Source organism: Chrysochloris asiatica, unplaced genomic scaffold (genome assembly GCF_000296735.1).
Source record: "Chrysochloris asiatica unplaced genomic scaffold, ChrAsi1.0 scaffold00064, whole genome shotgun sequence".
Taxonomy (NCBI): Eukaryota; Metazoa; Chordata; class Mammalia; order Afrosoricida; family Chrysochloridae; genus Chrysochloris; species Chrysochloris asiatica.
The window spans coordinates 15,310,437-15,322,185 of NW_006408582.1; the positions used below are offsets into that span (position 1 = coordinate 15,310,437).

At 36.1% G+C, this 11,749-nt stretch overlaps 1 protein-coding gene across 1 annotated transcript in view; it reads right to left on the reverse strand.

Moving 5' to 3' along the window:
• Positions 1-11,749, reverse strand: part of PPP3CC (protein phosphatase 3, catalytic subunit, gamma isozyme) — a 129,438-nt gene that overhangs the window by 25,235 nt on the left and 92,454 nt on the right. Inside the window, exons 5-8 of the mRNA XM_006864448.1 lie at positions 5,753-5,898; positions 3,254-3,393; positions 759-836; positions 579-673 (exon numbers count right to left, since the gene is read on the reverse strand). Coding sequence (XP_006864510.1) covers positions 579-673; positions 759-836; positions 3,254-3,393; positions 5,753-5,898 — 459 coding nt within the window. The remainder of the gene's footprint in view (positions 1-578; positions 674-758; positions 837-3,253; positions 3,394-5,752; positions 5,899-11,749) is intronic.

The following is an 11,749-nucleotide window of genomic DNA, read 5'->3' on the forward strand; positions in this document are numbered from 1 at the left end:
GATCAACTATCAACACTCACAGAAGCAGCAGTCAAGAAATCAAATGATGTATTGCATTAGGCAAGTCTGCTGCACAAGACCTTATTCAAGTGTTGAAAAGCAAAGATGTCAGCTTGAGGACTAAGGCGTGCCTGACCCAAGCCATGGTATTTTCAATAACCTCATATGCATGCAAAAGCTGGACAGTGAATAAGGAAGACCATAGAAGAATTGATGCCTTTGAGTTATGGTGTTGGAGGAGAAAAAAGGTGCGGTTATAGACAAACAGAATTAACAAAAACCATAATTTAAGTGGACTGGTCTAACTTAAACCTAAAAGTCATTTATTCTGCTTGTACTTTGATTTAGTAGAAATTAAACTGATTGATTATTATACTCAGAAAGAGTCCAGTAATCCTTAGGATGTGAAAACCAAGTAGCAACCTAAATTCTAAATTTCTTGCCCTTCAATTAAAATCTCTCTTATTATTTTAAATGTACACATACAAATAATATATACGTGCATATATACATATGATTAAACTAGAGTTCACATTTACTCACAAATTCAAAGTGAAAATATCGCTGTACTCTTTTACCTTTATTGTTATAGACATCTAGGTAATTTGGGGCAGAGAAAATTGTAATGAGTGATGGAAAGCCTGTTGTTTGGCTCTTCCTGTACATTCGATACCTGAAAGAGAGATGACAGCATGTCTGTCTTGATATTAAAACAAAAATTCTACGGTAAAATTAGGTATAAATGTATTCTAACTTACCCAGCATCTTGAGCTTCATGGGCTCTGATTACTGATAACAAATTATTGTTCTGCAAAAATTCACAAACTGCAGGGTAACTGAAAGAACATTAAAAAATATAAATCCAGAATTAAAAGAATTATTTTTCAATAGAAGGCAGGGGAATAGTCAAAATTGCATGAGCTGGGTTTGTTTCAAGATGAACGCTCCTGTTGTACCACTGTGGGATGAAAGCACTGTACTGCAAGGTCAATTTGAACCACAAGGTCAGTGATTCAAACTCACCAGCCACTCCTTGTTCGCTATGAATTGGAACCGATTTGATGGCACTTAACAACATGTGATGCTGTAGGCTAATGCGTCAGACTGCAAAGACATTTGATCTACAAGGTTGGTGGTTCAAGCTCACCAGCTGCTCCTTGGAAACCCTAATCAGGGTTGCTATGAGTAAGCACCCGACTCAACGGCACTTAACAACAACAACAACAATAAAATATCACATTAGTATGTATATATGTCTGTGTGTGCATATATGTGTATGGTAAAACTGAACATGTCATTTTCTTAGATCATCAAATTATTTAATGTTTGAAAATAAAAAAATTGACTTCACAGGCACTATTAACAAGACATGACATTATGCAAGGATATTTCAACACAGATGCAAATATTATACCCAAACACATTCTAATGAAAGGTACTTGTGTCAACTCCTAAAATGTTCTTTTAGTACTGATATCTTTATGAATGACAAACACCTTATAAGAAGAACTAGAAATACATTAATTAATTAACCTCAGAGAAGCTAAGTGTTATTAATTAATTGATATTATTTAAAGCTTGTTTCTCTATGCTAGTCAGAAAAATTAGCTTTTAAAATTGATAATACTTTCATATGGTATAAAATTGAAGGATACAAGAGTATAGAGTGAAATGCCTCCTTTCTATCCCTATTTCCAATTACCTTGAAAACAACCAGTATATCTAATTTATTGAGAATTTTTTCAGAGATATTCAATTTTAAGCAATTATACACACACACCTTTTCCTCCCTTTTAAAGAATTGTTAGTAGATAGTGCACACAATTCTATACTACGTTTTGTTTTAATTTTTTTGCTGTTGTTGTTAAATGCTATCGAGTCAGTTCTGACTCAGAGTAACCCTATATAGGGTTTTCAAGGAGTAACTGGTGGGTTTGAACTGTGGACCTTGCCATTAAAAATCCAGTGCTTACCCCACAGCATATCACATCAGGACTCATATCCTATATCATATCAGTCTACCATTTCCTTTTCTACAGCTTCCTAGTATTTCATTGTTTGTATGTACCATAATTCATTTAACTTGTCTCTTACTGAAGAATATTTAGGTTGTTTATAATCTGTTAGCATAAAGAATACTGCAATAAATAATCTTTTACCTACATTTTACACATTTGCAAGTGTATCCATAGGATTAAGTGTTAAAAGTAATTGCAAAGTATTCTTCAGGATCAAAGGTCATGTGCATTTATAAATGAGAGATATTACCAAGTTGACCTCCCTCCATAGGAATACTTATTGATATTTGGCCAACGATAAGTAAGTATCACATTCTTTCTACACAATGTAGAAACAAGTTTACATGATTTCATCATATTAGTAATTGGTGAAGTTGGGCGTGAGGAAGGAAAAAGTTGGGAGTGAGTTTGCTTTGAAGAATGCTGAAATGACGGCAAAAATGAGGCTTTTTATGTGTGAACTTAATTTAATGAATACATTATTTTAGCTAATTAATAGATACCCTGGGGAACTAAATAATTACATTATTTGTTAGAATAAAATGCTGAGATTAAAAAAAGTAGATTTCAAAGTTCCCTAGATCTTTCTATTTCTGAGTGGCAGAACACAACAAAAACTTACATGTGATATTTAAAGCAAAAGTCAACTTCTAGGAAATGTCCTGGGCTTAGTACATGTTAAGCTCAGTCTTCTTTTTACATCTTTGCCTATAACCGTCCTTCCAAAATCTGGAGTGCTTTTTAAATAATAGCAAGAAACCTTTATTTTTTAAAAAGTCTATAGATGTATTTGGGAACAAATAATCTAGATCATCTAGAGTTAGACAACAACCTTGAAGCAATACCATTATCGTGTTCAGTGCTCTGCACTTGTTAAGTGCCGTCGAGTAGATTCTGACCCACAGTGACCCTAAATAGGGTTTCCAAGGAGCAGCTGGTGAGCTTGAACCACTGACCTTGCAGTTCAAATGACTTTGCAGTCTGACGCATTTGCCCACAGCGCCACACCAGGACTCCACTGTACACTTACAAGGGTAAAATACATAATACAATGTAATATACAAAACAAAATGAACAGAAAGAACTTTCTGCCTTCTATTAATAAAAAAAAAAAAAAATTTAAACAGAATTCTCTACACTACACATATTCAAGACATAATATATTTAAAAAATAATTAGGTAAAAATCAATTACAGTTTCCTTTCCTAATTTTGTAACATTGAGAATTAACTTACCTGTAGAAATAAGAGCACCCTCGGACAGTGTTGTGAGTATAGTGCTCCAAGGTCTTCTCACTGCCATAGTCCTCAGAAGGATCAGACCAAAGCAAGTCACACACTGGCCCAAAGGCTGGAGGTTCTTTAAACCTGTCTAACTAGAAGACACACAAAAGCCATAAGCAAAAGAGCTCTTGGAAACTGGTATGGATCAAATAACTCCCTTCTAACCACAAGAACAGAAAATATCATGAGAGAAGGCAGTAAGCTCTTAAAGGATTTTCCAGGCAAGGAAAAGAATATTAACAATTCAAAAGTCGAATCAGCTTGGTGGCAATGAGTTTAGTTTTTGGTTATATGGGATCAAGCTGGTAACTGCAACTCAAATTAGATTAGAAATTTAGGAGGCAGTGAGTTTATATTAATTGTTATTGTTGTAAGGTTCCATTGAGTCAGTACCCACTCATAGCGACCTTACGCACAGCAGAACGATATATTAGGGAGTACAACATGGAAAAGGAGGGTAAGAATGGTTATACAACTCTAAGAGTGTAATCAACGTCACTGAATTATACATGCAGAAGCTACTGAATTGGTACATGTTCTGCTGTGTATTCGACAATAAAATCAATTTTTAAAAATCAACAAATTATAAGTGTACAATTTATTACTTGTCTGTCACAAATTCTCGTAAGTATCCCTGTTATTGAACCCTATTGCGGACAATGACCCATTTTACATTCTTATCTTAAAAGCAATACTCATATAATATGAATGTAAAGCTGACCACTATAGAGATGAGCTATTATTTAGAAAGTTTTACTCTGAAGTTAATTTCTATTGCCTATTGTTATTAAGGAGCTCTGGTAGCGTAGTGGTTACAAAATCGGGCTACAAACCTCAAGGTCAGCAGTTTGAAACTACCAGCTGTTCCGTGGGAGAAAGATGAGGCTTTCTGCTCCCGTAAAGATTTACAGCCTCAGAAGCCCTGTATAGGGTCGCTATGAGTCAGAACCGACTCAACGGCACTTAACAACAACAACATCATTGTTGTTATTAAGTATCACTGAGTGGATTACGACTCATAGCAACCCTGTATAGAGTTTCCAAGGAGCGCCTGTTGGGTTTGAATCACCAACTGTTCAGCTAGCAGTCTAGTGCTTTTCCTAAAGTGCCACATTAGGACTCCAAATTACCTTGTTGATGTTGTTGTTACGTGCAGTCGAGTTGATTCTGACTCATAGTGACCCTGTATAGAGTTTCTGAAGAGCAGCTGAAGAGAGATTCAAATCTCTGACCCTGTGGTTAGCAGTCCAGTGTTTACCCGATAGCACCACACCAGAAGTACCCAAATTACCTATTTATTTGAACCACGCAGGCAGGAAGTTTTTAAACTGGTCTTCTTGTTCTTTGTTTTAACTCATTTCAATGAGCACTTCTTCATTTTGAAGAATGCTATTGCTCCACGGAAGAAAGACGAGGCTTTCTGTTTCCTCAAAGATTTACAATCTCGAAACCCCTATATAGGGTCATTATAAGTCAGAACCAACTGTACAGAACTTAACAACAATTCTGAAGAAGTTTTATTTAGCAAAGGACTTTCCGCCCCCCCCCTTCCATTCTTTGTAGCAGATGCATTTTAATACAAGTCTTCAATATAATTTAAAATAACTTAATTCCAGCTTTAGTCACTGCTGATTTAGTTAAAAGCATAAAAGCCAAGTAACAACAGCTGATTGCCACGGCGAGGAATCCTACTAAGTGAAAGGGGAGCTGTTTAGTGATTCTGAATTGTAAAATTCAAGACTTATTATGTAAAAGGGAAATTCTGTCATTGAGAAGACAACAAGGCAGCACACAGGCAGTGCAGACAATTGCAGGTGAACCCTCACACCCTGAAAAGAGTGACTTTGAATTAGAGAAATTTTATAAACAGAAAAATATTTAGTTCTAGTATCTATATGAGAGAGGGTAATATAGAAAAATAGAAGTGAAAAAATACTGAGAATCAAATCTACCAAATCATGAAGATACAGAATCTTGGAAATAATAATCACTAAGTAAAGAAATTGTTAACAATTAAACTATATCATCTAAAATGTCAACGTCATGGAATTTCAGAGTTGGAAGAGTAATCAGACTTTTCAGTCCAACTTCATCATTTCACAAAGAAGAAACTGTGACTTAAAGTTACACAGTTAATTAATGGCAAGACTGTGATTAGAACTCTGGTTTTGTGCTTCTGTATCACTATGCAATTTAAAGTTTTAGGGCTGTATGCAAAGAAGAGTATGTTTCAAGTTAATAATAGCACAGATTTCATTTAAAAATATACAAAATTTCTGGAAGACATCAAAATATTATCAGTAGCTAATGCTTAGTGATGGAATTGCAGGTTATTTCTATTTTCTTATTTATTTTCTGAATTAATAAATTTCAGCAGTAAAAATAGTTGACTGTAATAAAAAGCAAACATTAAAAAGTATTATGACACAAGAAAAATGAAAGATTACTTACTTTCCTAATGTCATCTAAAGAAGTGATTTCAGGGGACATCCCACCATGTACACACAGAAACTGCTGATTTAAGAGGGCAGCAAGAGGAAGACAGTCAAATGTTTCCATGCATGCATCATACACTGCTTCAGAATATTTGATTCGACCTAACAAAAAAGAAACACAGTAAAAAAAAAAAAAGGAAAACTTAAAATCTATCATATGGAAAAGGTGGTAGTTTAAAGACTATGAAGCTATTTCAAAGAGCACTTATTTTGGGAGCGTCAACGAGATAGAGCACATTCAGGGTGGTAAGGCTGTAGATTATTTTGGGAACATTTGAAATCATCTTCACAAAGATGTTCTTTGAAAAGTTGTGGATTTCAAGAGCTACCAAAACTTTTCTTTTACTTTAAAGACAAATTTGACCTTGAATTAACTTTCTTGCTCTGTTCCTCTGGAAATCTTATGAAGGTGACTGTCAACAAAGTTTATGGTGAAAATGACTCAATTAGCACACTGAGTCATAAATATCAACACCTGGTGGGAAGCTATAGCTTTGGGCTTCTCTGAGTGAGGTGACTCATAATTGGGATGTTCCTGGCTGGGGATCTGGAAGCCATGCCAATTGAGCACTGGCACTTGTGATGCATGAGATATCTTAAAATTATACTGGCTTCCTAATCTGCCTGTGTGAATATTGTTTCCTTACCCCTAAGCTGTTTCTAGCAAGAATTATCCAGGAAGAATAGGTCATGGAATGATAGTGGGGGAAGGGGCTGGAAGATGGGCATTCCTTTAAACAGAAAGGGAAGGTTTTCCTCCCTTGGCTTTAGATTTCAAAAGTGAAGTCATGTGTGAGAATGAGTGTTGGCAGAAAAGGCCATAAGTCACAAAGACAAACAGGCCTACACAACTGTGAGCTTGTTCTTGTCCAAGATTTGTGAAGATGGGACAGAGTTTACAGAATTAAGAAACCATATCTAGTAAATTAGAGTATCATGCTGGTGATTATTTGTCTCCTAGCTTTTATTTTAGCTATCAGAGCCTGGCCTTTGCATGGCTATGGAGAATCAAGTGAAGGATAATGGGTCCAGATTTAGGTCAGAGAACAGTCCAGGGGTGGCAGGAATGAGGACAGAAAGATCCCCTAGGGGAATGTGTAAATCATGGACCACACTTGAGGTTATAAAGGCTCTTCCATCCCTGAATATGTGAAGATTCAATTCTCTGTTCTTTGCCAACATTGGGGAATCAGGATTTGAGTTCACTACGGGAGTCCATAGGTTCTTCAGAACCTGTCAAAGGATTTTGTAGTACCATGATAGCAGTTAAGATAACCTATTACACCAAAATCAATGACACATTGCATTAGGCAAATTTGCTGCATAAGGCCTCTTTAAAGTGTTGAAGAGCAAAGATACCAGTTTGAGGACTAAGGTGTGCCTGACCTAAGCCATGGTATTTTCAATAACTTCATATGCATGCGAAAGTTGGACAGTGAATAAGGAAGACCACAGAAGAATTGATGCATTTGAGGTACGGTGCTGGAGAATATTCAAAGTACCATGGACTTCAGAAAGAACAAATAAATCTGTGTTAGAAGTACAGCTAGAATGGCCAGATTTCATCTCTCACACTTTGGATATATTATCAGAAGGGACCAATCCCTGGAGAAGGACATCATGCTTGGTCAAGGAGAGAAAGACCCCCAAAGAGATGGATCTGTACAGTGGCAGCAGTAATGTGCTCAACTGTAGCAACAACTGTAAAGTTGGCTCAGGACTGGGCAGTGTTTCATTCTGTTGTGCATAAGGTCGCTATTGAGTCGCTACCAACTCAATGGTCCCTAACAACAACAACAATTATACCAAAAAAGTTGTTATAGAGTCAGTTCTGACTAGTGATGACCCCATGTGTCAGAGTAGAAGTGTGCTGCAAAGAGTTTTCAATGACTAATTTTTTGGAAGTAGAATACCAGATTTTTCTTCCAAGGAACCTCCAAGTGGACTTGCACCACCAGCCTGTTAGCAACTGAGTTTGTTAACTGTTTGCACTACCAGGAAACTCTTCATAGTTACCACCTCATATTTTGCCTTGTACTTAAACAGTACACATCTTAGCTATAATGTGGTTGGAAGAAAAAAAACAACACCACCTTCTTTCCATTTGCAGCTTTATGTTTTCCCCCTGATAATCTCCCTAGAATCAATGCCATGGAATTTCTTTTTTAAAAAGTCCTAAACTTACATTGAGTCCTGGTGTGGCGCTGTAGGATAAGCACTGGACTACCAACTGCAAGGTCAGTAGTTCAAACCTACAAGCCACTCTTTGGAAACCCTCTACAGTGTCAGAACTGACTTGATGGTACTTAGCAACAAACTTACATATAGGCAAGACTATGGATTGCTTATTAATTCACATCTATAACACCATTTAGGAGCTCTGGTAGCGTAGTGGTTACGAAGCAGGCTGCTAACCACAGGGTTAGCAGTTCAAAACTACCAGCGTTGCGCAGGAGAAACATGAGACTTTATGCTCCCATAAAGATTTACAGCCTTGGAAACCTTGTACAGGGTCACTATGAGTTGGAACAGACTCCACGGCACATAACAGCAACAACAACAACACCATTTAGAGTCCTGGTGTGGCACCAAAGGATAAGAACTCAATGTCAAGGTCAGTTTGAACCACAAGGTGGGCGTTCAAAACCACCAGCTGTTCTTCGGAAACCCTATATAGGGTCACTGAGTCGGAACTGATGACAGCACTTAACAAGAATAACACCATTTTACATTGATAAGATGCCTTTCAACTCTAAGAACAACAAAAAATCATTCCATAGCTTACTTTCAAAAAGATGACAAGAGAAGCAGTGATGCCAAAGATGGAGGCAGAGACGATGATGTGGAGAGATGGAGTGGCTGGGGACTTTGAACCCAGAGATGGAGAAGGGCTGTGTGCTGACGACCGGGGGGCAGGCTTGCGGGGTATACCCTTTGGTTGGTTGATGATGCATGGAGGGGATTGTAACCATGGCAAGGAAACGATATATGACAGGATGAATGTGAAGCTAATGTTCTCCTATGTAAACTATCATATAATTCACAATAAAGCATTAAGTAAAAAAAAAAAAAAAAGATAACAAGAGAAAGATGGCAAATAATACAGGAGGTCAAAAAAGGAAATTCATGTTATAGTAACATTACTAAAATAGGTCATAAAATGTTATTTTAATTTTTGGAGTTTATAGATATCCACAAAATTTTCTGAGATGCAAGATTGAAGATATTTATATTCCTCTTTTACTTGGTTTAGCTGTATTTCCTAAAAAAATTTTTATGAAAAACACATGTAAAAAAAACAAAAAACTTCACTATGAATTGAGTGAAGGTTTATAGACAAGATCATCTGTTTTACATTCAACAAATCATACAGTTTGTTTCATCTCAATGATTGCAACCCCCTCCATGCAACAAGTTTACCTGTGATTACCCATGTGCAATTATCCTCTCAAACAGTTATATAATTATGGGATATATATATATATACATATGTTCCAGTCTCCCTCCCAGACCTATTTAGCCTGCATCTCCGTGGTGATAGTATTTATCACTATTTACCTCTATCCACTTTAGCCCTTGCATACCTTGAACACCTCCCTGTGTCTTCACCATTTTTCTGCCATCCTCCCTCTTCTTGTATTTTGCCCTCCCCATTATCTGAGTTAACATGTGTCTACCCTCTAGCTAGTGAATTACTCTTCTCTCCCTCTCACCCCTGATAATCATCAAAGAATGTTTCTTTTAGCATGAAAACCTTTTTTTGAGTTTTTACAATAGTGGTCTCATATAATATTTGTCCTTTTGTAATTGACATATTTCAGCATAATGTACCCCAAATTCATGTTACTAGGTGTTTCCCAGATTGTTATTCTTCAACATTGCACAGTATTTCATTGTGTGTATACACAAATTTGTTTATCATTCTTCCAATGATGGGCATTTAACTCTATCTTTTTTGCTATTGTGAATAGTGCTGTGATACATATTGGTATGTATACATCTACTCATGTCCTGGCTCTTACTTCTTGTAGTTATATACCAAGTAGAAGTATTGGTAGGTCATACAGCATTTCTATGTAAAACTTTCTGAGGAAATGCCATACTGTTTTCCAGAATGGTTGAAACATTTTACAGTCCCACCAGCAATTAAAAAAAAAAAAAAAAAAAGATAGTCTGAAAAGAAGTAAATACTGTTGAATGATGATGCACAAAGGAGACTGTAATCATTGCAAAAAAATAATGAATGTAAAACCGATGTTCTCCCATGTAAACTATCACTCAATTCATAATAAAAACTTTTTAAAAAAGATGGCTTGTAGTATTTTGATATTTTCAGATTTACTGAGACTTGCTTTGTGGCCTAACATATGATCTATTCCAGAGAATGTTTCATGTGCACTGGAAAAGAATGTGTATTGTGCTGTTGTTGGGTTCAGTGCTCTGTTAAATCTATGAGGTCAAGTTGATTGATTTGTTGTTTAGTTCCTCTGTGTTTTTGTTCAGTTTCTTTCTGGTTGTACTGTCCTTTTCAAAATTAGTGTATAAAAATCTCCTACTATGATTGTAGAGTTGTCTATTTCTTTTCTTCAATCCTATTAGAGTTTGACTGATATATTTTGAGGCTCTTTTATTGAGAGCATAGAAATTTATTATGGTTATGTCCTCTTGTTTCACTTACCCTTTAATCATGAGATTAACATCCTTCTTTGTTTCTTATGCTGGTTTTTGCCTTGTTGCTGTTGGTAAGTGCCGTTAAATTGGTCCTGACTCATAGCAACCCTATATAGGGTTTCCAGGAGCAGTTTGGTGAATTTGATCCACTGACCTTGTGGTTCAAACTGACCTTATGGTTCCAGTGCTTTCGCACACAGCGCCACCTCAGGACTCCAGTTCTTGCCTTAAAGTCTATTTTATCAGAAATTAATATTGCCACTCCTGCTTGTTTTCAATATATTTTTTCCATTCTTTTTTAATCTATGTTTGTCTTTGTGTGTAAAGTGTTGCCTCTTGTAGACAGCATATTGAAGTATCCTGTTTTCTTATCCATTCTGATATTCTGTCTTTTAACTGTTGCATTTAATCCAATGATATTCAGAGTAATTATCAGTAGGTATGAATTGATTGTTCGAAACTACCAGCCGCTCCGCGGGAGAAAGATGAGGCTTTCTACTCCCGTAAGGATTTACACCCTCGGAAACCCTGTACAGGGTCGCTATGGGTCGGAACCGACTCGACGGCACTTAACAACAACAACATGAATTGATTGCAGTCATTTTGTTGTGTGTTTTCTGTTAGTGCTGTTTGTTTGTTTCGCATGCTTTCCTTTGCTGAATTAATTTTTTTGTGTGCTTTTTCTTGTCAACGTCTTCATAGTTATGTTGACAAAATCTTCATGGATTTTCTGTTTCTTGATTTGATGTGCAGGTGTATTCATTCTCTTTGCGTTTACCCTGTAATTTATTAATTTTCCCACATTTTACAACAGTCTGTTTTATCTTGAAATCTACTTTACTTCCTTGCCATTTGGAATTCTGTAACTAAACTTTGACCTCTTCTAGCTTTGTAGTTGTCCATTATAGATTGATATCTCTGATGCCCTATTATCAGTCTTATACTTTTGTTTTATACTGGATACTTTTATATCTGGAGTGAGTTGGTGGTGTTGCCATGTATGTCAATTTCAGGTTGTTGCTTGCTATTGTTGGTTCTGTCCAAAGGACTCCCTTTAGTATTTTTTGTAGTGTTGGCTTGGTTTTTACAAATTCCTGTAATTACTATTTATCTTGAAATGTTCCAATTTTGCTGTTGGAACATTGGTTGGTTGGCAGTGGTTTTTTTTTTTTGCAGAATTTTATATATGTCTCTCCATTGCCTTCTTGCTTTTTTTTTTTTTGCATTTATTATTATTTTTTTTAACTTAAGGTTTTTATTGTGGATTGAGTGAAAGTTTACA